Genomic DNA, 23,337 nt, shown 5'->3' with positions numbered 1-23,337 from the left:
TCAATGTGTATCTTAATCACAGTGGTAGTGCATTTGAAGTTTTTTTGTCTTTTTTTTTTTTTTCCATATAATGGATATTGTTTTTTGATTGCATGATTAAGCAATTATGATGACATTTAAAATTCTTAGTTCTTCTGATAGGCTATTGAAGAGGGGTTTGGAGGTGGGGTGTTTTATGAACTGAAATATATTTGATGTATACATTTAAATCTCATTGAGGAAACTGTCTAGCAGACCATTATTTATTCACATACGATTCCATTATTTCTAACATTCAAATAAATTGCCTGCAATTAATAATTGATTTCATGTATTTGATATTTAATTTCAATTTTTCTATTTCCAAGGATCGTGTACAAAAAAGTTTTCCTCATCCAATTGATAAGTGGGCGATAGCTGATGCTCAATCTGCTAATGAAAAGAGGAAGCGAAGAAATCCATTATCTCTCCCAGTAGAAAAAATTCACCCTTTATTAAAGGTAAAGTTGGATTTTTCCTCTATTTCTCAAGCCAAAATATATATATACATACACACACACACACACACACACACACACACACACACACACACACACACACACACACACACACACACACACACACACATATATATCATTACTAATAAGGCACTTAAGGATATTTTATTGAATGTTATAGTAATGTGATGAATCAATCTCCTTTTACAATTTCCTAAGCTACAGAGGAATGTGTCAGTTGATCATTGTTGCTTTTAATACTTTAATTGTAACACTAATAATGAAATAGATTGAAAACCCACAGATTTTATAAATGTCTATATGGACTTTCCATATCTCACATCACCAACATAGTCTTCTCAAAGAGGTAAAGGCTATTAAGTTTTTTTCTCATTGTTGTGTGCTAGACCTGTTGCCCAGAATTTTTTAGAAACATGCTAAGATATAAACTTCACCAAATTGAGATCCATGATACAAAACTCAAAGAGTATAGAAAATTATATTTGCTCCTTACTATACTCCTCTGAAATAGATGAAATAAATCCTTACTATACTTTTCTGATGAAACAAACCATGAAAAATTCCTAAATTAGCAATATGTAGAATATTTAACAGCTCTTTAGAAAGATTGGGAATAAGTGGTTGTACTGTCTAACACCATCATCTTTCCAGGCCCTCAGGCTCACAGCCTAATAGCATCCAGGATTCTTAACTGTCTCTTATCCATATATCCAACCTCATACCAAAGCCTATCGATTTCACCTTTGCAGCATCTCTTGAATATGTCAAAATCTTGTTTGATATTCTAAGTTCTTTATAACTTTCCTTTCCACTGCCTTTCATTATTATACTGTACACTTCTACACACATACTTTTCAATCAAGTGAAGTGGTTTTCTGGCTATTCCCCAAATAAGACATGTTCTAGGCATTTTTTGTGGCTACCCCTCATACTTGAAATGTTCTCCCTCCTTTGCTCTGACTATTGACCTCCTGGCTTCCTTTAAATCTCAGCTAAAATTTCACCTTCTACTGAAAGCTTTTCCCAATCCCCTTTAATACTAGTGTCTTCCCTGTTAATTATTTCCTATTTATCTTATAAATAGCTTGTTTGTCCATACCTGTTTGCATGTCATCTCCCTCATTAAAGTGTGAGTGGTTCCTTGAGAATAGGCTTTTATTTGTCTTTGCCTTTTCTTTTTCCTTGCCTTTCTTTGTATTCTCAGTGCTTAGCATTGTGCCTGGCACATAGCAGACACTTAATACTTACTGACTACCCTAAATAACCATCAATACAGGTGAACCCTATAAGAATACACATACACATACACATACACCCCATAATAAATGGTGGTTGAGTTCCCAATCCAGCCCATTAAAAAGATTTCTTTTACAGCATACCTGCAATACAGTACTATTAATATGATTATATTTTTATTTAACCACCACTTATAATATTTCAATGGAAATATATATTCTAGACCTGAGCTGAGAGGAATGACTTTCCCTATCTTAGCAATTGTATAGTCCAGAAATAGGATGTGGGGTGTGGGATTTAATGCTAGACATCCATAGTTTTTAAATTCTGTGTATCAGTTGGAGAGAAACCACATATCCAGGTCAGTTACTTACGGGATGTTTTCATTTGGGGAGCACTGGGGCAGATGCTCTTATGGATATTTTGCTGCTTTTTGAATATACAGGTCACTTACTAGGTAAGTTTCTCAATTGGGGAACTGCCTTGGTCATAATTTACTTACTGTCTCTTCTGATTATTAGAGATGCTCTTTATTCCAACTTTTGTTAACATCTTCTTGATGAACAGATCATGGTTAAATTTTGTTTTTTAAAAAATTGAATGTTATATTCAAATAGGTTTCAGTTAAAATCATAGTGCACAGAGGCTTCTTCAAAGAAAATGCAGCTTAATTTTTCTTCTACATTGTGTTAATTTTTTCCCCTACAAATAGTTCTCTTCTTATTTCACAGGAAGTTCTAGGATATAAAATTGACCACCAGGTTTCTGTTTACATAGTGGCAGTATTAGAATACATTTCTGCAGATATTTTAAAGCTCGTTGGAAATTATGTACGGAATATACGACATTATGAAATTACAAAACAGGACATCAAAGTAGCAATGTGTGCTGATAAGGTAGGAAACATCTGTATTTTATTTTTACTAATAATCTTAGATTCTTAAAATATTAATTACTAAAGAAATATTCAGAACTATACTGTAGTGTATCTACATGTAATTTGTGTTTAAATTTTTATTTTATATTCTCTCTTTTGTGAAGCTATATTTGGGGTTAATCTTACTTAGATCAGATCCCACCTTCTGCTAGAGACCTTTTCCTATTCCTCATTCTCTTCCCCAGTGTTAGCACTTTCCCTTTGAGATAACATTCTATTTGCATTGTATATATTTTGTATGTAATATTATTGTGGATTGTCTACCCCTTTAGAATGTGAGCTTTTGGGGGTGGAGGCCTGATCTTGCCCCATTTTTGGTATCTTCATTGATTAGCACAGTGTGTAGCACATAGTATATACTTAATAAATGCTTCTTGACTGACTGACTAATATCATGTTAATGATTATATTATTATGAGAATGATTCATATTCTCTTTTTAGTGATATTCTCTAAAATGTAATTGAGTAGGAAAATGTAGAGACTACTTTAAAAGTCATAATGCTTTTGACATTAATTTTAATTATAATTAAAATTCTATTGATTGCATTTTACATTATATCAGTTCAATGGCAGTCCTACACTTAGGTGCTGCAGGGTATACTTTTGCATCCACTGTAGATAGATTGTGGTAGATTGCCAGTCCTGGAGTCAAGAAAACTCATTTTCCTGAGTCCAAATCCAGCTTCAGATACTTACCAGCTGTGTGACCTTGGGCAAAGTCACTTAACCCTGTGCCTCAGCTTCCTCATATGGAAAAAGAAATAGAGAAAGAAATGGAAAATCACTCCAATATCTCTCCCAAGAAAAACCCAAATGGGGTCACAAAGAATCAGATGTGATTGAAAATAACTGAACAGCAAAATTATTATGCGTTTCATCAGTAGGGAAACTGAGGGTCATAGAGATTAAACAGCCACATAACTAATAAAGTGAAAGAAAGGATCTGGATGGACTTGGCTTTCCTGACTCCATTCCACTTTAATGGTAACACTTTTTTATTTTTTAAAATCTATTCAGGTAGATGTGTTATTGACTTTAATTTCAAACTTGATTGTGACTCCTAAATTCATGTGCTTTTCTATATTTTTATTATAGGTATTGATGGATATGTTTCATCAAGATGTAGAAGATATAAATATATTATCTTTAACTGATGAAGAACCTTCCACTTCAGGGGAACAAACATACTATGACCTGGTAAAAGGATTCATGGCTGAAGTTCGACAATATATAAGGGAACTTAATCTCATTATTAAAGTTTTTAGAGAACCATTTGTCTCCAATTCAAAATTATTTTCTTCTCACGTAAGTATTATTACAAATATAGTATAATATAAGCAACATAATTTAGGGTTTATATTTAAGCCATTTGAATTTAGAATATTCAGAAATAATTATTTTATTTTTATTTTTTGGATATGAGACTGACTTTTAGCAAATGACCCTAATTCTTGTGTTCCTGGAGGTTTTGAGGCTGTGGACTTTTATATCCTCTCCTACTTTGGTTTTTATGTTATGATTCTATCTCAGTTTCTCTCTTAGCCTTATTGGCTTTTCTTCTTTCTACTCCTTAAGCAGGAGTGATCCCTAAGGTTCTGCCTTTGGCCCTTTGTTCTGTATTGTCTCTGTGTTGGTAATTTCATCTCTTTCCATGACTTTTACTATCAACTCTGTACTGATGATTCTAAAATCTGACTCCATTTCTTTTCTCTGCACTTCTAGGCCCTCTCCCCTGGAGATCTAACACTGAAATTCCAGTTGCTTTCTACATTTCTTCATTTGAGTGGCTTACTACAATCTTAAAACCAATATTTATGAAAACAAACTTATCTTCCAATGAAAATCCACCCTTTCCAAACTTCTCTTTACTTTGATAGTTCCACCATCATCTTCATCCATGCTCATATTATCAGTCATATTTGACCTCTTCTCTATACCTTTCCTTCCTGTTGAGGCTTCAAGGTTTGTTGATGAAAAGACAGTTTTCAAGTCAAGAAGACCTGACTAGAGGTCTCTGAAGTATACTGGCTTTTTGACCCTAAGCAGGTCATTTAACATCTCAGGGGTGCCCATCAACATTGGGAGAGAGGGTTTCTTCTCTAGAAATTCCTTATCACATGTCCACCCAAAAATCAAACTACCAAAACCCACTTTACCTCAAGTCACTTGTCAAGTCCTATTAGTTATTCCTGTGTTATGCCTCTCAGCTCTGGCCCTCCTTTGTAATTATACTAATAATTGTGTTTCATACCCTTAGCCTTATCATCACTAGATTGTAATGATGCTCTCACAACTCTTTCACTTCACACAGATCTAATCAGGTTACTTCCCTACTCAGTGAACTCAGGAGCTATTTTTGCTTCTGGGATAGAATATAAGCCCCCCATTTTTCTTTTAAAGTTCTTCATCACCAAAAGCCAACATTTCTTTCCAGCCTCCATTATCCATCAATCTCCCTCTCTACCTTAACCATTTCCTTGCATCTCACACAGTTGATCTCTCTCTATGCCTTTGCATGAACATCTCATCTCAATTGCCTTGTGGAATCTTTCTCTTCCTTTACAATATAACTCAAGTACCATGTTCTCATGATGTCTTATAAAATATTCTGCCACTACTAATAGTAGGAACATTAACAATAATGATGATGATGATAATAATAATAATAATAATGATAGCCAGCATTCATATAGCATTATAAGATATGCAAAGCAATTAGCATATATGGACTCTTTTGATCCTCTCAACAAACCTATGAGATAGGTACTGTTATTTGCAGATAAGAAAACTGAAGTAGACAGAGACTTGAATCACTAGCTCAGTATTACACAATAAGTATCTGAGGGAGAATTTGAAGTCAAGTCTTCCAGCCTCCAAGTTCCATGCTCTCTTCCCTCTGTCATCTAGCACCTTTCCTCCTATGCTATTCTCTTTATGTATTGTATTGGGTATTTCCTTCATGTGCTGTAAGCTTTCTGAGAGCAGGGATTATTTTGTTCTTTGTATTTGTGCCCTCAAGAGTCCAGCACCTGCCACATTGGACACTTACTAAATGCTTATGCAGTATTATGATGACCATTTGACTGCCTTTCCTGCTGCCAGTAACACCTTTCATACCTACCCTACTACTCAAGTGATCTTCCTAATTCATCCCCCTGATGCAATGTTTCTTTCACTAAAAAGTTTCATCTCCCTGTTGTCCATTAAATAAAATAGAAAATCTGAATGATCTTGACATTCAAGGTTTCTTGAATGTCAAGTTCTCTTCACTTTAATTCAGCTAACATTTATTGAGAGTTATTTGTACATAATACTCAGGATTAAACACTAGAAATATAGAGGTGGGGGGGAGGGCACATCATACCCCTGCTATCAAGGAGCTCACATTTTGTGCTCCAAATGATAAATGTGTATGGATAAACATAAAGGAAACTTTTGAAGGGGGAATGCCTTAATTTGGTGAGTAATGACACTGGAGTCAGGATATTATTATAGTAGTCTATATGAGAGATAAGAGCCTGAACTAGGCTCTGTGAGTGGAAGGAAGTGAATAGATTAGAAAAGTATTATAAAATTGACAAGATTTGGCAAATGACTGGACATAAGAATTGAAGAAAATCAAAGCATCTGAAATGACTCCCTTGTTTCAAATCAGAATGATTAAGAAAACTTGTAAAAGATTAAGGTCTGGAGAGAAGGTATCTTCTGGACTAGAATGTTTAAGTGGAAATGCCTATACAACATTGACAATTTGGGACAGGAGTTCCAGAGAATGTTTGAATATGGGTTTCATAATCATTTGTATTGAAAAAATAATTGAAAACTGGAGAGCAGACGAGATTACCAAGAGAAGCTATCAGGAGAAGACAGGACAGAGGGCGCCTGGGGAAGGACACTGACAAGGAAGAGGGAAAACTGAGAAGCCAACAAAAGAAAGACATCCAGGACAAGGATGTGGGATCTCCAAACTTGAGAGAAAGAAAGTCAGCTTAGTTTTACACTCAGCTACACTGCCTGCTGTCTCAAGATTCTGCTAAGGTTCTGAGGATAAAAAGATGCAAACCACATCCTACCTACTGCTAAGAAGCTTTCTTTCTACTCCAGAGAAGGAGATTATAAGGACTGAGAAAACCATGATTGATAGATACTCAGATCAGAAGATATTAATTTATAGTAGACACTATTCAGAACTGTTATGCACCTTTTCAAGGCTAAAAAGGACTTATTTCTCTTTATTCTAATTTCTCTTAGCAATTTTTCTTAGCCTGTTCTTTATTCTTACCACATTTTCCTTCATAGTCTAATTATTTGTGTACATATTTTATTACCCATTTAAATGTAAACTCTCTGAGAACTAGGTCTAGGGAATAGCTATTGTTTTCTAGTTCTGCTACCTATCATAGAACAATATACATTGTTGTAATGGCAGTTACAGTCACAGTCACAGACATAGTGGTTGTGAACATTTATACACAACTTCAAGCTTTGCCAATATTGTTTCATTTTATTCTTTCATTAAATCTGAGTTATTATACTGATTAGGAAGCAGAAATAGATTTATAGGGAATTTCTGAGATCTCCTTAGTCCAGGCCTAACAAGCTATACCCTGGACTACCTAGCTGCCTCTCAGTACATAGTGAATTGAATTCCATGCAAACAATTATTACATTTTGGATTGAATTGAATCAGATTCATTATAAACATATCAATGATATCAGTTGTAGCAGATCCAATTTGAAAGATTTATCAGCTACTCAAAGATAGCTCATGATAACATTGTGTAATGTTTGGTAGTTCTCCAGTAATCAGAGTTTTATATTGAAATGGAGGAAAGAAGGAACTTTTACTACATCTACTTTCTCTTATTTGGACCAATGTATAAATGACAATCAAACTAAACCAGGTCAGGTGCTGGAAAATTAATGAGGCAATCAGTGGGAACTTAACTTAAACTTAAGTGACTGTCTTAAGGTGTTGGGAATAAACTGTTCTAGGAATTATAGTCACATAAGACAGGGAAGGAAGAGTATCATTGGAATAGGTAGGTGGATATCTGGCTAAAACCCTATATACATAATACATTTAATTGAATTTAAAGATATAGCTGAGTAAAAAGAAGTTGATAAAGCTCTTCAACATGGAGTATGCAATTATGGTTAGTTAAGTTTAAAACAGAAGCAAAGGAGTCAAACAAGAAATTAGGATGAGTAGAAGAAGAGCCAGAGATGAATAATGAACTGACGTAGAGTTGTTTCAATGAAAACTGTTCTGTCTTATGCATATAGTCATCAGCTTTTTAAAATAAGTAGCTTTTTCTTTTTCAAAATACATGCAACGATAATTTTCAACATTCACCTTGCAAAACCTTGTGTTCCAATTTTTCTTCCTCCCTCCCCTAGAGAGCAAGTAATCCAATATAAGTTAAACATGTGCAATTCTTCTAAACATATTTCCACATTTATCATGCTGCACACACACAAAAATATCTGATCAAAAGAGGAAAAGTAAGAAAGAAAAAAACCAAGCAAACAAACAACAACAAAGGTGAAAATACTATTGTGATCCACATTCATCCCCATAGTCCTCTTTCTAGATGCAGATGGCCCTCTCTATTACAAGACTATTGGAATTGGCCTGAAATACTTCCTTGTTGAAAAGTGCCACATCTATCACAGTTGATCCTCACATAATCTTGTAGTTGCCATGTACAATGTTCTCTTGGTTGTGCTCACTTCACTTAGCATCAGTTTGTGTAAGTCTCTCCCGGCTTCTCTGTAGTCATTCTGCTGATCTTTTCTTCGAGAACAATAATATTCAGTAACATTCATAAACCATAACTTATTCACCCAATCCCCGACTGAGGGGTTTCCATTCAGTTTCCAATTCCTTGCTGCTACAAAAAGGGCTACTACAAATATTTTTACACATATGGGTCTTTTTTCCCTTTTTTATGATCTCTTTGGTACACAGGCCCAATAAAGACACTGATGAATCAAAGTGTATGCCCAGCCTGATAGCTCTTGGAGCATAGCCAAATTGATCTCCAGAATGATTGGATCAATTCACAACTCCACCAACAATATTAGTGTCCCAGTTTTCCTAATCCTCTCCAACATTTATCATTATCTTTTTTTGTCATCTTAACCAATCTGAGAGGTGTGAAGTAGTACTTCAGAGTTGTCTTAATTTGCATTCCATAATCAGTAGTGGTTCAGAGCATTTTTTTCAGAAGTCATCAGCTTTTGAATGAAATCTAAGATATCTTATATACTGATAGAAAATAGCTATTAGGGGTGGAGAAGATACACGGGAATTTGTAAGCTCCCTTCTTCCCTCAATAACAACTAGTTAAATCAGCCTCAAAAATAACGCTGGACTGATAAAAACTACAAGGATTAGAAGCACAACTTAACAGCCGAAGAAATTCTGGAATTTTGACAAAAAAGATCGGTTCCCAGGGGAGGAAAAAAAAAGATCAGCACAGACAGGGTTAGGTGCTAGCACACTGTGCCAAATGGGCTGGGGAGAACTCTGAGATCAGAGAAGCCACTGAGATAGAGGGATCTGGCACAGGCTAATAACTCTACTCTGCTTATAAAACATCAGATCAGAAGAGAAATCAAGCCACTTTAAAATATAAAGCCAGATCCTAGATCCACCCCAATCTGGAAGTGACCTAACACCAATCTCGGCATGGCTGTGCAGCTGCCTTCTGCTGTCCGGGGCTTTTCCCTGGGCCAGTTAAGAACCTGAACAGAGAGGGACACAGCCCAGGGCAGCCTCTATTCTACATAGTGCGGGGCTCAGCCTGAGGCAGTGGAATTCTAGCAGCAGCAAGTGAAACTCCATCAGCATTGGAACTTCCAGAGCAACGGAAACTCCGAAGCAGGGACCGTGGTTTTTGGGAGGACACTTCTGGTTTGAGCACAGGGGCTTATAGCATCAGCTGCTAATATCCACGGCCCCACGGGAGGCTTTGGCTGGGGTTTGTGATGCTTTCACTGTTTAGCCTTAAACCTTAGGGCAGTTGCTAGGCCACACAGTGGGGTTCCTCACTGGGCACACCTCGCAGTGCAGCCCTGCTAACCACCTCTGAGGCATTTCCGGGGAGTGGGAAGGGGAACTCTCTCCCAGAGCTCTCTCTTAGCCCAGTCACAGGACTGCTGCATCCACCTGGTCTGGGAGGAAGCTGATAAATAAATTTCTTACCCAAGGGCAGATCCCCCAAGAGTGTTAACAATGAGTAAGAAGCTGAAGAGAACAATTGATACCTTCTATACAAAGAACAGGTATCCAACCCCAGGAGGCTAACAGCAGAGAGTCTCCAGATAACACCCTAAAGGGGAATGATACCTGCCCCCCCCCCTCACATAACTCTCTCCTAGAAGAGACTATTAAAAAGCTAAGAGAGTTTGAAGAAAAATGGGGACAGGAAAGAGAAGCTATGATAGAGAATAACAACGTCCTGAAATTTGAGTTGGAAAAAATAAAGAATTCACAGGAAGTGCAGGGAAACAAAATTTGTGAATTAGAAAAGGTTAAAAAATCACGGGAAAGTAGGATTTCTGAATTGGAAAAGATTAAAAAATTCCCAAGAAAACTGGATTTGTGATTTGGGAAAAGAAAATAACTCACTAAGAAAAAAAAAATCAGTGAAATGGAAAAAAATTCAACAGAGCAAAACAATTCATTTAAAAACTCAATTGGACATATACAAAAGAACTAAAAAATGTGAATGAAAAAAATAACTCATTAAAAATCAGGACTGAACAAATAGAAATGAATGATTCATTGAGAAACCAAGAATGAGTCAAACAAAATAAAAAAAATGAAAAGCTGGAGAACAACGTCAAATATTTACTGGGAAAATCTATAGAAAAATAGATCTAGGAGAGATAATCTGAGGGTCATTGGACTTCCCAAAAATTACGATGAAAAAAAGAACCTAGATTCTATTTTATAGGAAATCATCAAAGAGAACTGTCCAGAGATAATAGAAACAGAAGGGAAAATAGGCATTGAAAGAATTCATCGAACACCTTCTGAAAAAGACCCTAAAAAAAGAACCCCACGGAACATTGTGGCTAAGCTGCAGAACTACCAAACTAAGGAAAAAATATTGCAAGCAACAATTCAAATATCATTTATCAAATATAAGGGTCACTCAAGATCTGGCTGCTTCCACACTAAAGGATTGAAGGGCCTGGAACCTGATATTCTGAAAGGCAAAAGAACAAGGATTGCAACCAAGAATAAACTACCCAGCTAAGTTTAGCATTTTCTTCCATGGAAGAAGATGGTCATTTAATGAAACAGAGGATTTGTTTCTAAGAAAAAAACCAGACTTAAACAAAAAATTTGATCTACATGCACAAGACTCAACAGAAGCAGAAAAAGGTAAAAAGAACTCTTGAGAACTGTATTTCTGTTGTGGATATACAGAAAGTCCACATGGATAATTTGATTTTACTGATATAACATTAAAAAAGGGAAGTAGTAAAGGGAAGGGGATGGTATCAGAAAACGGGAAAGGAGAGATAAAAAGAGGGAAACTACATCCCAGGAAGAGGCATAGAAAATCTACCACATCTGAGGGAATTTAGAGAGGGGGAGAAACATTTGTGAATCTTACTCTCATCAGAGTAGGCTCAAAGAGTAAATAATTGACATATTTGTGTTTCAAAGAATTCTCTCACCTCATTATAAGAGGGGAGAGGAAAAGGGAAAAGGAAAAGAGGAACAAGGGAAGGGTACAAGAAAGGGGAAGAGACTTAAAAGGAGGGGGGAGGGATACTAAAAAGGGAGGGCTGTGTGTCACAAGTGGGGTCCATAAATTAAATACTGGGGAAGGGGTTCGGGGGGACAAGGGGAAAAAGGCATAATCGGGATAATATTTTGGCAGGAAATACAGAATTAGTAATTTTAATTGTAAATGTGAAGTGATGAGCTCTCCCATTAAACGGAGGCAGATAGCAGACTGGATCAAAAGTCAGAACCCTGCAATATGTGGTTTACAGGAAACACACTTAAAGCAGGGAGATACATACAGAGTAAAGGTAAAAGGTTGGAGCAGAATCTATTATGCTTCAGGTGAAGCCAAAAAAGCAGTGATAGTCATCCTTATCTCAGATCAAGCAAAAGCAGAAATTGATCTAATTAAAAGAGATAAGGAAGGAAACTATATCCTGCTAAAAGGTAGCATAGACAATGAAGCCATATCTTTATTAAACATATATGCACCAAGTGGTATAGCATCTAACTTCCTAAAAGAAAAGTTAAGAGAGTTGCAAGAAGAAATAGACAGCAAAACTGTAATAGTGGGAGATCTCAACCTTGCACTCTCCGATTTAGACAAATCAAACCACAAAACAAATAAGAAAGAAATTAAAGAGGTAAATAGAACATTAGAAAAACTAGGTATGATAGATCTTTGGAGAAAACTGAATGGTGATAGAAAGGAGCATACTTTCTTCTCAGCAGTTCATGGAACCTATACAAAAATTGACCATATATTGGGACATAAAGATCTCAAAATTAAATGCAGGAAGGCAGAAATAGTAAATGCCTTCTTCTCATATCACAATGCAATAAAAACTACATTCAATAAGAAGTTAGGGGTAAATAGACCAAAAAGTAATTGGAAATTAAATAATCTCATCTTAAAGAATGACTGGGTAAAACAGCAAATTATAGAAATAATAATTTCACCCAAGATAATGACAATGAGACATCATACCAAAATTTGTGGGATGCAGCTAAAGCTATAATAAGGGGAAATTTTATATCTTTAGAGACTTATTTGAATAAAATAGAGAAAGAGAAGATTAATGAATTGGGCCTGCAATTTAAAAAGCTACAAAAAGACCAAATTAAAAACCCCCAACCAAAAACTAAACTTGAAATTCTAAAATTAAAAGGAGAAATCAATAATATTGAAAATAAAAAAAAAACTATTGAATTAATAAATAAAACAAAGAGTTGGTTTTATGAAAAAGCCAATAAAATAGATAAACCTTTGGTAAATCTGATCAGAAAAAGGAAAGGGGAAAATCAAATTGTTAGTCTTAAAAATGAAAAGGGGGAATCTTTCCACCAATGAAGAGGAAATTAGAGAAATAATGAGTTACTTTGCCCAGCTTTATGCCAATAAATTTGAAATGGATGACTACCTCCAAAAATATAGGCTGCTTCCTAGATTAACAGAGGAGGAGGTAAACTGCTTAAATAGTCCCATTTCAGAAAAAGAAATAGAACAAGCTATTAATCAATTCCCCAGGAAAAAATCCCCAGGACCAGTTGGATTTACATGTGAATTCTACCAAATATTTAAAGAACAATTAGCCCCAATGTCATATAAACTATTTGAAAAACTAGGGGATGAAGGAATCCTACAAAACTCCTTTTATGACACAGACATGGTACTAATACCTAAACCAGGTAGGTTGAAAACTGAGAAAGAAAACTATAGACCAATCTCCATAATGAATATTGATGCTAAAATCTTAAATAAGATATTAGCAAAAAGACTTCAGGTAATCATCCCCAGGATAATACACTATGATCAAGTAGGATTTATACCAGGAATGTACAGCTGGTTTAATATTAGGAAAACTATTTGTATAATTGACCATATTAATAACCAAATTAATAAAAAACATATGATCATCTCAATAGTTGCAGAAAAAGCATTTGATAAAATACAACATCCATTCCTACTAAAAACTCTTGAGAGTCTAGGAATAAATGGACTATTCCTTAAAATAGTCAGGAGCATATATTTAAGACCGTCAGTAAGCATCATATGTAATGGAGATAAACTGGAACCTTTCCCAGTAAGATCAGGAGTGAAACAAGGTTGCCCACTATCACCATTACTATTCAATATTGTATTAGAAATGCTAGCCTCGGCAATAAGAGTCGAGAAAGAAATTAAAGGAATAAGAGTAGGTAATGAGGAAATCAAACTGTCACTCTTTGCAGATGATATGATGGTATACTTAGAGAACCCCAAAGATTCTAATAAAAAGTTATTAGAAATAATTCACAACTTTAGCAAAGTTGCTGGATACAAAATAAATCCACATAAATCCTCAGCATTTTTATACATCACCAACAAAATGCTACAGCAAGAGATACAAAGAGAAATTCCATTCAAACAAATGTCGAGAGTATAAAATATTTGGGAATCCATCTACCAAAGAAAAGTCAGGAATTTTATATGAGCAAAATTACAAAACACTTGCCACAAAAATAAAGTCAGATTTAAATAATTGGAAAGACATTCAGTGCTCATGGATAGGCCGAGCGAATATAATAAAGATGACAATACTCCCCAAACTAATCTATTTATTTAGTGCTATACCAGACTCTCAAGAACTATTTTAATGACCTAGAAAAAATAACAACAAAATTCATATGGAAGAATAAAAGGTCAAGAATTTCAAGGGAATTAATGAAAAAAAAAGTCAGATGAAGGTGGTCTAGCTGTACCTGATCTGAAGCTATATTATAAAGCAGCAGTCACCAAAACCATTTGGTATTGGCTAAGCAATAGACTAGTCAATCAGTGGAACAGATTAGGTACACAGGACAAAATAGGGTACAACTATAGTAATCTAGTATTTGACAAACCCAAAGACACCAACATTTGGGATAAGAATTCATTATTTGGAAAAAACTATTGGGAAAACTGGAAATTAGTATGGCACAAATTAGATATGGATCCACACTTAGCACCAAGATAAGATCAAAATGGGTCCATGATTTAGGCATAAAGAATGAGATCATAGATAGATTAGAGGAACAGAGGATAATCTACCTCTGAGACCTGTGGAGGAGGAAGGAATTTATGATCAGAGGAGAACTAGAGATCATTATTGATCACAAAATAGAAGATTTTGATTACATCAAATTAAAAAGCTTTTGTACAAACAAAACTAATGCAAACAAGATTAGAAGGGAAGTAACAAATTGGGAAAATATTTTTACAATTAAAGGTTCTGATAAAGGCCTCATTTCCAAAATATATAGAGAACTGACCCTAATTTATAAATCAAATCATTCTCCAATTAATAAATGGTCAAAGGATATGAACAGACAATTTTCAGATGATGAAATTGAAACTATATCCACTCATATGAAAGAGTGTTCCAAATCACTACTGACCAGAGAAATGCAAATTAAGACAACTCTGAGATACCACTACACACCTGTCAGATTAGCTAAGATGACAGGAACAAATAACGATAAATGTTGGAGGGGCTGTGGGAAAACTGGGACACTGATGCATTGTTGGTGGAGTTGTGAAAGAATCCAGCCATTCTGGAGAGCAATCTGGAATTATACCCCAAAAGTTATCAAACTGTGCATGCCCTTTGATCCAGCAGTGCTACTACTGGGCTTATATCCCAAAGAAATACTAAAGATGAGAAAGGGACCTGTGCATGCCAAAATGTTTGTAGTGGCTAGAAACTGGAAAATGAATGGATGTCCATCAATTGGAGAATGGTTGGGTAAGTTATGGTATATGAATGTTATGGAATATTATTGCTCTGTAAGAAATAACCAGCAGGATGAATACAGAAAGGTTTGGAGAGACTTACATCAACTGATGCTGTGTGAAATGAGCAGAACAAGAAGATCACTATACATTTTAACAATACTGTATGAAGATATATTCTGATGGAAGTGGATATCTTCAACATAAAGAAGATCCAACTCATTTCAATGATCAATGATGGACAGAAACAGCCATACCCAGAGAAGGAATACTGGGAATTGAATGTAAACTATTAGCACTACTGTCTTTCTACCCAGGTTACTTATACCTTCGGAATCCAATACTTAACGTGCAACAAGAAAATTGGATTTACACACCTATATTGTATCTAGGTTATACTGTAACACATTTAATATGTGTGGAATTGCCTATCATCTAGGGGAGGGAATAGAGGGAGGGAGGGGAAAATTTGGAAAAATGAATACAAGGCATAATGTTATTTAAAAAAAATTACTCATGCATATGTACTGTCAAAAAAATTTTTATAATTATAAAATTAATTTAAAAAATAGCTATTATACATGATGTGTCTAATCCTACCCCAAGACTATTTGCATATAAAATATATAAAGAGTTGATAGGTGATCTCACAGTGAAGCATTAGCTGGCAGATGAGGAAAAGCTCAAGGTGGGGTTTGCACTCAATCTTGAAGGAAGCTATCGAAGCTAAGAGATAGATGTGAGAAAGGAGAACATTTTGGACATGAGAATAACCAGTAAAAAGTCACAGAATCGGTCTGTGTGAAGAACACAACACCAGTGTGGCTGAATATATACAGAGTGAAAGATTAACAAGGAAGGTAGGCGGCGAGAATTGCTTAAGTCATTAGGATCTTTAAATGCCAGGCAGAGAAATTCATATTTGGTCCACCTGGAGGTGATAAGAAGCCACTGAAGTTTATTGAGGTAGGGAGTGACAGCTGATTATACCTATCCTTTAGGAAAATCATTTTGAGAGATAGACATTTATGATCCCCTTCTAGTATGCTTAGGAATTTAGCACTGTCATCATTCAGAATTCAGATCATTCATTACTTAAAGACCCTTGCACTAAGACAAGAATGTTTGAGAATGTTGCCTTTCTAGTCCCAGGAATATCTAGCTTCTGAAATATGTTAATACAGAACAAATTAAATACTACTCCCATGCTTACATGAATATCTGCTCTCATCAATGTGAGTATTCCTTTCACAGTTGGAAGTTGTAATGTTCTGGTTAGCTTTCTGGAGGTCTTGGGACCAGCCTTCCTTTCAGCAGAGTTAATTACCACCAGAATAGCCAGTTGTTAAAGTCCAAAAGTCTTTATTGTCTCCTTCACTGTCTGTCTCTTTGCCTGGGGCTCAGCTAGCTTCTGGAGGCCCTTCAGACTAGCCTTGGTTGGGGGGGGAGGGGGATTGGGGAGGAGGGAGCAGGAAGACAGGTCATGCTAGCTCCAGCCTCCAGTCCTCTGACTTCTCTGAGTCTGTCCGATCCTCCTCCAAGTCTGACTCTGACTCCATTCATCATAGTGAGTATAAGCCAATCATATCACTAGGGAAACTATTATTTGTTGTAAGATTAATTCAATCATACTGAACTAGAGAACTATTAATCACCAGCTAAACTAGATAACCATTGTCTCATCAATTCCAATGACTTAACACCTTTTAAGAATCCTTGTTTCAAGTACAGAGTTTTGGCCCATTACAGGAAGTACCAAACCATTCATTCTTTTTTATATTTTGTAGTTCTTTTCTGTACCTTTTTATAACACTTCCTCAGATAAATAGTATCTTCCTAAAGTAGGAGAGCATAATGGATATAATGTAAACTTGGAATCAGGAATTTTTAAGATTGAATCTTACCTTATTACATAGTTACTACATAGTATATAAATTGAACATGATACTTGACTTCTTTGCCTCAGTTTGTTCATCTGTAAAAGAGAAAATAATACTACCTAGTTCTGTTGTAAGGACCAGATGAGTTAACATATAGAGTTTTTTGCAAACCATAAACCCATAGATATTACTAACAGTAGAATACTATTACTACTGAACAATTACTATACTAATTATTTAATTTTTTTAAACAGAATCAGAAAGTCTGCTGTGATTTCAAAGATTTATATTAGCATATTTGTGATTTTAAGCTTTCTATTAATACATATACTAGTTATTTCTTAGGGAGGGAAATATCATCTATAAATTCCAAACTGCCAATTTTTATATCTTGCCTAATTTTGCTATTATTGAAAAGGCTGTTGGCTCACTGTTTGTAGTAAATTATTATACTCATGTATTTAGCATCCCAAGGTGGGTTTGTTTTTTGTTTTTACTTTTAATAGATTTTTTTTCCTCTTTACAGGATGTAGAAAATATATTTAGTCGTATAGCAGATGTTCATGAACTCAGTGTAAAATTATTGGGCCATATAGAAGACACTGTAGAAATGACAGATGAAGGGAGTCCCCATCCATTAGTTGGTAGCTGCTTTGAAGATTTAGCAGAGGTAAGTGCCATGCTTATGCCAAGAATTTATTTTTGCATAAAATCTCATATGTGTGTGTGTGTGTGTATGTACATAAATTTATACACATACATATATACACAAATAGACTACAACTTCGGTTTGTTATTCATCTACTCCCATAGCTATTAATTAACCAGCTATCTTGCCTTGACATACATCCCCCACACACATATAAACACATATCAGTTATTCTCTCAACCTCACTTTCCTATCTCATATATAATATATGTGATCTATCTTTTAAAGTTTGAGATATTTTGTTTGTACATCACTTTGATTTCCTGTTATATTTCATTTCCCTCCTTTTCCTACAAAGCTATCTATTTCTTAGAACAAGAAATGAAAAAGAGAAAAAAAAGCAATATTTCAGCAAAGCTAATCCAATAGTCAAATCTGACAGTGCATGTAGTGCTTCATATCCAGAGTCCCCAATATTTGTAGAAAGAGGAAGGTACATTCTTACATCTCTCCTTAAAAGCCAAGTTTGATCATAATAAGTACATAGCATTCAGTTTCAATATTGTGGTTTATTGTCCTCTCCATTTCACACTGTTGTAATTACTGTAAATTTGTTTTCTGTTTTCTCCTCTTTGTATTAGTTCATGCCAAGTTTTCCCAGTGCCTCCCTGTAGCCTTTGTATTCACTGTTTGTTAATATGTCAATATTCCATTATATTTACATGCCATAAATTATTTAACTATTCTCTGCTCAAAGGATATCTACTTGGTTTCATATTCTTTGTCACTAAAAATCCTGTTATACTTCTAAGCCTTAGAAAATCTATTTCTCTTGAAACATAAAAGTAGTAGGAGAAAGCTTGCTCCTATTAGTCAGAGATATTGGCAAGCTGATATTTTCTATAACTTTTCCTATACAACAAGGTCAAAGTCAGGCTGAGGTACCTAGAATTCATCTTTCAATGAATCCATCAGCAGACATTTATAAAGCATCTATTTTGTTTTAGTCATTGTGAGAGACCAATGGAATAAGATAGCTCTTTAGCACATTGAAGGTAACAAATTTAAAAATTGAATAACAGGTCCTCAAGCACTCAGGTCCCTCACAGAAAGGCTGGTGGCTCTGTCTTCTTTGAAATATTTAGGAAAGGTATGAGGTGCTAAGAAATAATGGGCTAGTTCTTTATTTGCCTGTTCATTCTTCTTCTCTGTATTCTAAGACTTTGCTTTCTTTATTGCTCACATTCCCAAACTAAAAGTCTGGGTTTGGGGGAAATTTAGATTAAAAAAAAAAAATCTCTTGTTAATAGCCAATTTTATACTTGGATATGCAGACGTTCCAGATCATTCTTTTGAATAATATTTTATACCATTACTTAATATTAATATTAAAATTAATTTCCACTGAGCCATGTTGCCCCATCTGGCCATTCAGTTTTTCCCTATTCTATATTACAAGAGAAAACAGAGAGATAGCAAAAAAAATTAAATAATAGTTGGCTGTGTAAAACTTCTTCAAGACTGAATTTTAAATTTGTAATCAATATATTCATCACATTGTTTAAGCTATTGCCTAGTACTCAGCTGTGTTGGTATTTGGGACATTTTATGTTTTTTTTTTTTTTTTTTAAGCCCTTATCCTTATGAGAAAGTTTTTGAATATGTTATTCAGAGTAATATTGTAAGATCCTAAATGTAGAACTAGAAGGGAACCTTGAGACCATCTGCTCCATCCCTTTCTTTTACCCACTAGGAAGCAGAGGCCCAAAACAGACAGTTCAATGATTTGCCCAGGATCACACATAGTAGTAAGTGTAAGGAAGGAGTAAGGAACTTTTCCGTTGTACTACATGGACTCCCAAGGGTATTTTGTGATCACCAAAGTATTTATCTTCAGTGTTATAAATTTGTCTTCCATTTAGAGGATGGAAAAGTTAATCTTAGTATTAGGGAATAGGCTTGAGAAAATATTTGTTTTATAGCAATTTTATGCATATAAAAAAAGAAACTTCCTTTTCTGTTAAGATGAATAGTGAGTGGGGCAGCTAGGTGGTGCAGTGAATAGAGCACCAGTTCTGAAATCAGGAGAACCTGAGTTCAAATCTGAGCTCAAGACACTTAACACTTCCTAGCTGTGTGACCCTAGGCAAGTCATTTAATCCCAATTGCCTCAGCAAAAAAATATATATGTGTGTGTGTGTGTGTGTGTGTGTGTGTGTGTGTGTGTGTGTGTGTGTGTGTGTGTGTGTGTAAAATATACTCTCTCTCTCTCTCTATATATATATATATATATGTATATATGTATATATAAAAAGAGAAAGAGAGAGATTTATAAGATGTAGTCCCTTTAAAGTTAAATCAAGAAATATTTTAATCTATAACTTTTGTCAATTTAGTTGCTATGTTACATAGCAAGAAAGGTATTTCCTTATACAATCATAACTTTTAAAAAACTTATTATTAGTTCAGCTTTTTACCTGTAGTTACAGCTAGATCCTATGGAAGCAGGTGTTATCAAATACATAAGTCTAATACCATATTTACAAGAAATTACATATTCCTTCTTTATGTGAAAATACAAGACTCAAGCTGTAACAGTTTATTAAAATTTATGCAATAATTTTGCTTACAAAAATACCATAAAATAATAGCACCAAGATATGACTTGATTTTCAAAGAGAATATGAAATCTTGGCCTATTTATTTCCAATAAGATATTTCAATTATATTGCTTTTTTATTATAATGTATTTATTCTGTATGCTTTTTGTTTTCAAAGGAATTGGCATTTGATCCATATGAATCATATGCTCAAGACATATTACGACCTGGTTTTCATGATCACTTTCTTAGTCAGTTATCCAAGCCTGGGGCAGCCCTCTATTTGCAGGTATTGTGATTTTTACATGAAATTGTCCATTGTAATATTAACAAACAAACAAGAACTATAACTGTATAAACTGCTTTCTTTTCTAGTCAATAGGTGAAGGTTTCAAAGAAGCTGTTCAGTATGTTTTACCCAGGCTACTTCTAGCTCCTGTGTACCACTGTCTACATTACTTTGAACTTTTAAAGGTAAGAAACTAGTACTGTTCAATGACAAAATAATTCAGCTAATTTTTTTAATAATAATAATTTTCTTGTTTAATGATGAATCATTTTGACAACTGTACTATAATGTTCATACTTTCACAGTAACTATAAATTAAATGTAACTGAAGAGAGAGGAACATTTTTAGTGCAGTTTGAAAAGTAGGTGACAAAGTATTTCTTAAGTCTTTTTATCTTTTAACTCCTTTCTGGGGATTTCATATATTTTGTTCTCTCTATTATATTTATTAGGTGAAAATAACCTTTTCATCAATTTGGATTTTTATATCTCCATTTTCTCCTTTAGCATCACAACAGAAAGTTGAGAAGGAACAAGAATAAGAAAAGTGGTTTGAAACTCCTAATTTGTCATTCCTATAAAATTCCTTCTTGTAGGCAAAGAATTCTAGACACTTAATTTAGAAATTAACTAAAGAGAACATTTATTTTCCCAAGCATATGATATGGTTCTGCTTTTTAAAATCAAATGGCATATTAAAAACAATCTTTAAAAAAAAATGGTGAAGAATATACGTTTAACAAATGCATATTAAAAGTATTTACTATATTAAAAGCATTTTACTAGCTAGTAGAGATACAAACACAACAATAGTCTTATCCTCAAGAAGCAAGGAAAAGGAAAGCTGAGTTTTAATCCATATAAATTGAAGTACAACAATACAAGTAAAGGTGTTAGTGCTTTTTAAAATGCAATATTCTTCATTTAGTGATACAGACTACTTTTATAGGTAAAACTAACACAGGTAAACATCTTCACAATTTTTAAAGTTATAGCTGTTACTGAAGTGATTATTGAATTCTTTTCACATTTTGCTTGGTCTAAATATGTGAATTCACTAGGGTAAAGGTCTCTCTAGTGAAAACAACAACAACAAAACCCTGCTTCTAGTGAAGATCAACAGTTATCCTGACTTGTCAAAAGGCAAACAGCCTGGACCGGTCAGAAGCAAGATTGAACCTAGATTATTTTCTGAAGTAGAATTCTACTCACTATGCTGTAGCTGCTACTCTTCTCAAGTAACTCAGAACTAGCACATATGAAAACTAAATATAATATGATCTTAATTGGATTTTCCATGTAAAAATTTCTCCAATGACCAAGTTGTCTTTAAAAAAAAAAAACCTACAAAAGATATGGCACAATTTTTTTTTAAACAAAACTTTTTAGTTGTTGATGTAACAAAATATTGTTTTTTTTTATTATTGGTAATTACTTTCTCTAGTTATAGTTGATGATATGATCTTTTTAGAGTAAATAAACAATGAAAATATGTTTTTTTGACCTCAGGAAGGGAATAGTGACAAGTCACCCAACTTCAAACCTCTCCCCTCCATTCTTCTGTTCTTAGTGAATTTTAATTTATTGTGTTGGCTACTTGGTTGTTTAGAGTGGCTTTTTCAGTAAGCTGATGTTTAGGGTATTTGAGTTGGGAGTCATATTAAGGAAGTTAAAAGACAAGACAGTAGATGATCTATGAGTTCTTCTTTTTGCTTTTATGTTATATTCATTGCCAAATATTCCACTCTTCTCCCTATCTAGATATCCTTTCCTTGGAAATATTCTTTTAAAAATAATTCTCAACAAAACCATAAAATATGTGGCATTTCATGCCTTTCTATATTCATCCTTTTCCAGAGCTAGCACTAGTCATTATCATCATATTGTCTTTTCCTGGGTTTTCTTTTTCATTATATTATTGTAATTTTTTTGTGTATCATCTCATCTTAGTTTTACCAACAGAGATATTTTATTTATTCCTGTCTTGCCACTCCCTCTCCTAGCTGCCTAAGTCACCCTCTATTTGTCTCACACTTGGACATCAACAGTGGTACAGACCTCCCAAATCTACAACTTTTCCTTCTTCTAGTCTATCCAACATTTTTTTTCCAGATTAATCTTCCTCGTGAATACTTTTGACCACATCATTCCACTGTTCAGAAATTTTTTTTCCCTCTATAGTATTTTGTTTATATCAAATACATAAATATTCATTTATGTAAGGTTTTATGATCCAAGTTTCTTCTCCCTTCTCCCTTCCTCCTTCAACTCCCTCCTCCCCAATTCAGCAAGCAATCCAATACAGGTTGTACATGTAAAATCCTTTTAAACATATTTCATATTTGTCATGTTGTGCAAGAAAAATCAGACAAAAACAACATTAAAAAAAGGTGAAAATACTATGTTCCAATCCACATTCAGGCTCCATAATTCTCTCTTTGGACGTGGATGGCATTTTCCATCCCAAGTCTCTTGTAATTGTCCTAGATCACTTCACTGCTGAGAGGAGCTAAGTCTATAATAGTTGATTATCACATAATCTTGCTGTTACTTTGTACAGTGTTCTCCTGGTTGTGCTTACTTCACTCAGCATCAGTTTATGTCTTTCCAGATTTTCTGTTTAGAAATTTTTAATGATTTTTTTTTCTGACTATTGATTCCTTAATCTCATATTCAAGAGCTTGCATGATTTACCTTTAACCTACTTCACATGTCATCCTGTGCTATACGTATTACATTTCATGTAC

The 23,337-nt window shown here is 34.4% G+C and overlaps 1 protein-coding gene across 2 annotated transcripts in view; it reads left to right on the top strand.

Moving 5' to 3' along the window:
• Window positions 1-23,337, top strand: part of SOS1 (SOS Ras/Rac guanine nucleotide exchange factor 1) — a 174,137-nt gene that overhangs the window by 85,823 nt on the left and 64,977 nt on the right. For both annotated transcript variants that reach the window (XM_074286643.1, XM_074286644.1), the window contains exons 3-8: window positions 348-479; window positions 2,465-2,629; window positions 3,768-3,977; window positions 17,579-17,722; window positions 20,480-20,590; window positions 20,677-20,775. In XM_074286643.1, the coding sequence (XP_074142744.1) occupies window positions 348-479; window positions 2,465-2,629; window positions 3,768-3,977; window positions 17,579-17,722; window positions 20,480-20,590; window positions 20,677-20,775 (861 nt within the window). The remainder of the gene's footprint in view (window positions 1-347; window positions 480-2,464; window positions 2,630-3,767; window positions 3,978-17,578; window positions 17,723-20,479; window positions 20,591-20,676; window positions 20,776-23,337) is intronic.

The sequence above is a fragment of the Sminthopsis crassicaudata genome, chromosome 2, assembly GCF_048593235.1.
Source record: "Sminthopsis crassicaudata isolate SCR6 chromosome 2, ASM4859323v1, whole genome shotgun sequence".
Classification (NCBI taxonomy): domain Eukaryota; kingdom Metazoa; phylum Chordata; class Mammalia; order Dasyuromorphia; family Dasyuridae; genus Sminthopsis; species Sminthopsis crassicaudata.
Note: the sequence above shows the minus strand (reverse complement) of the source record. Positions and strands in the feature narration are given on the sequence as shown.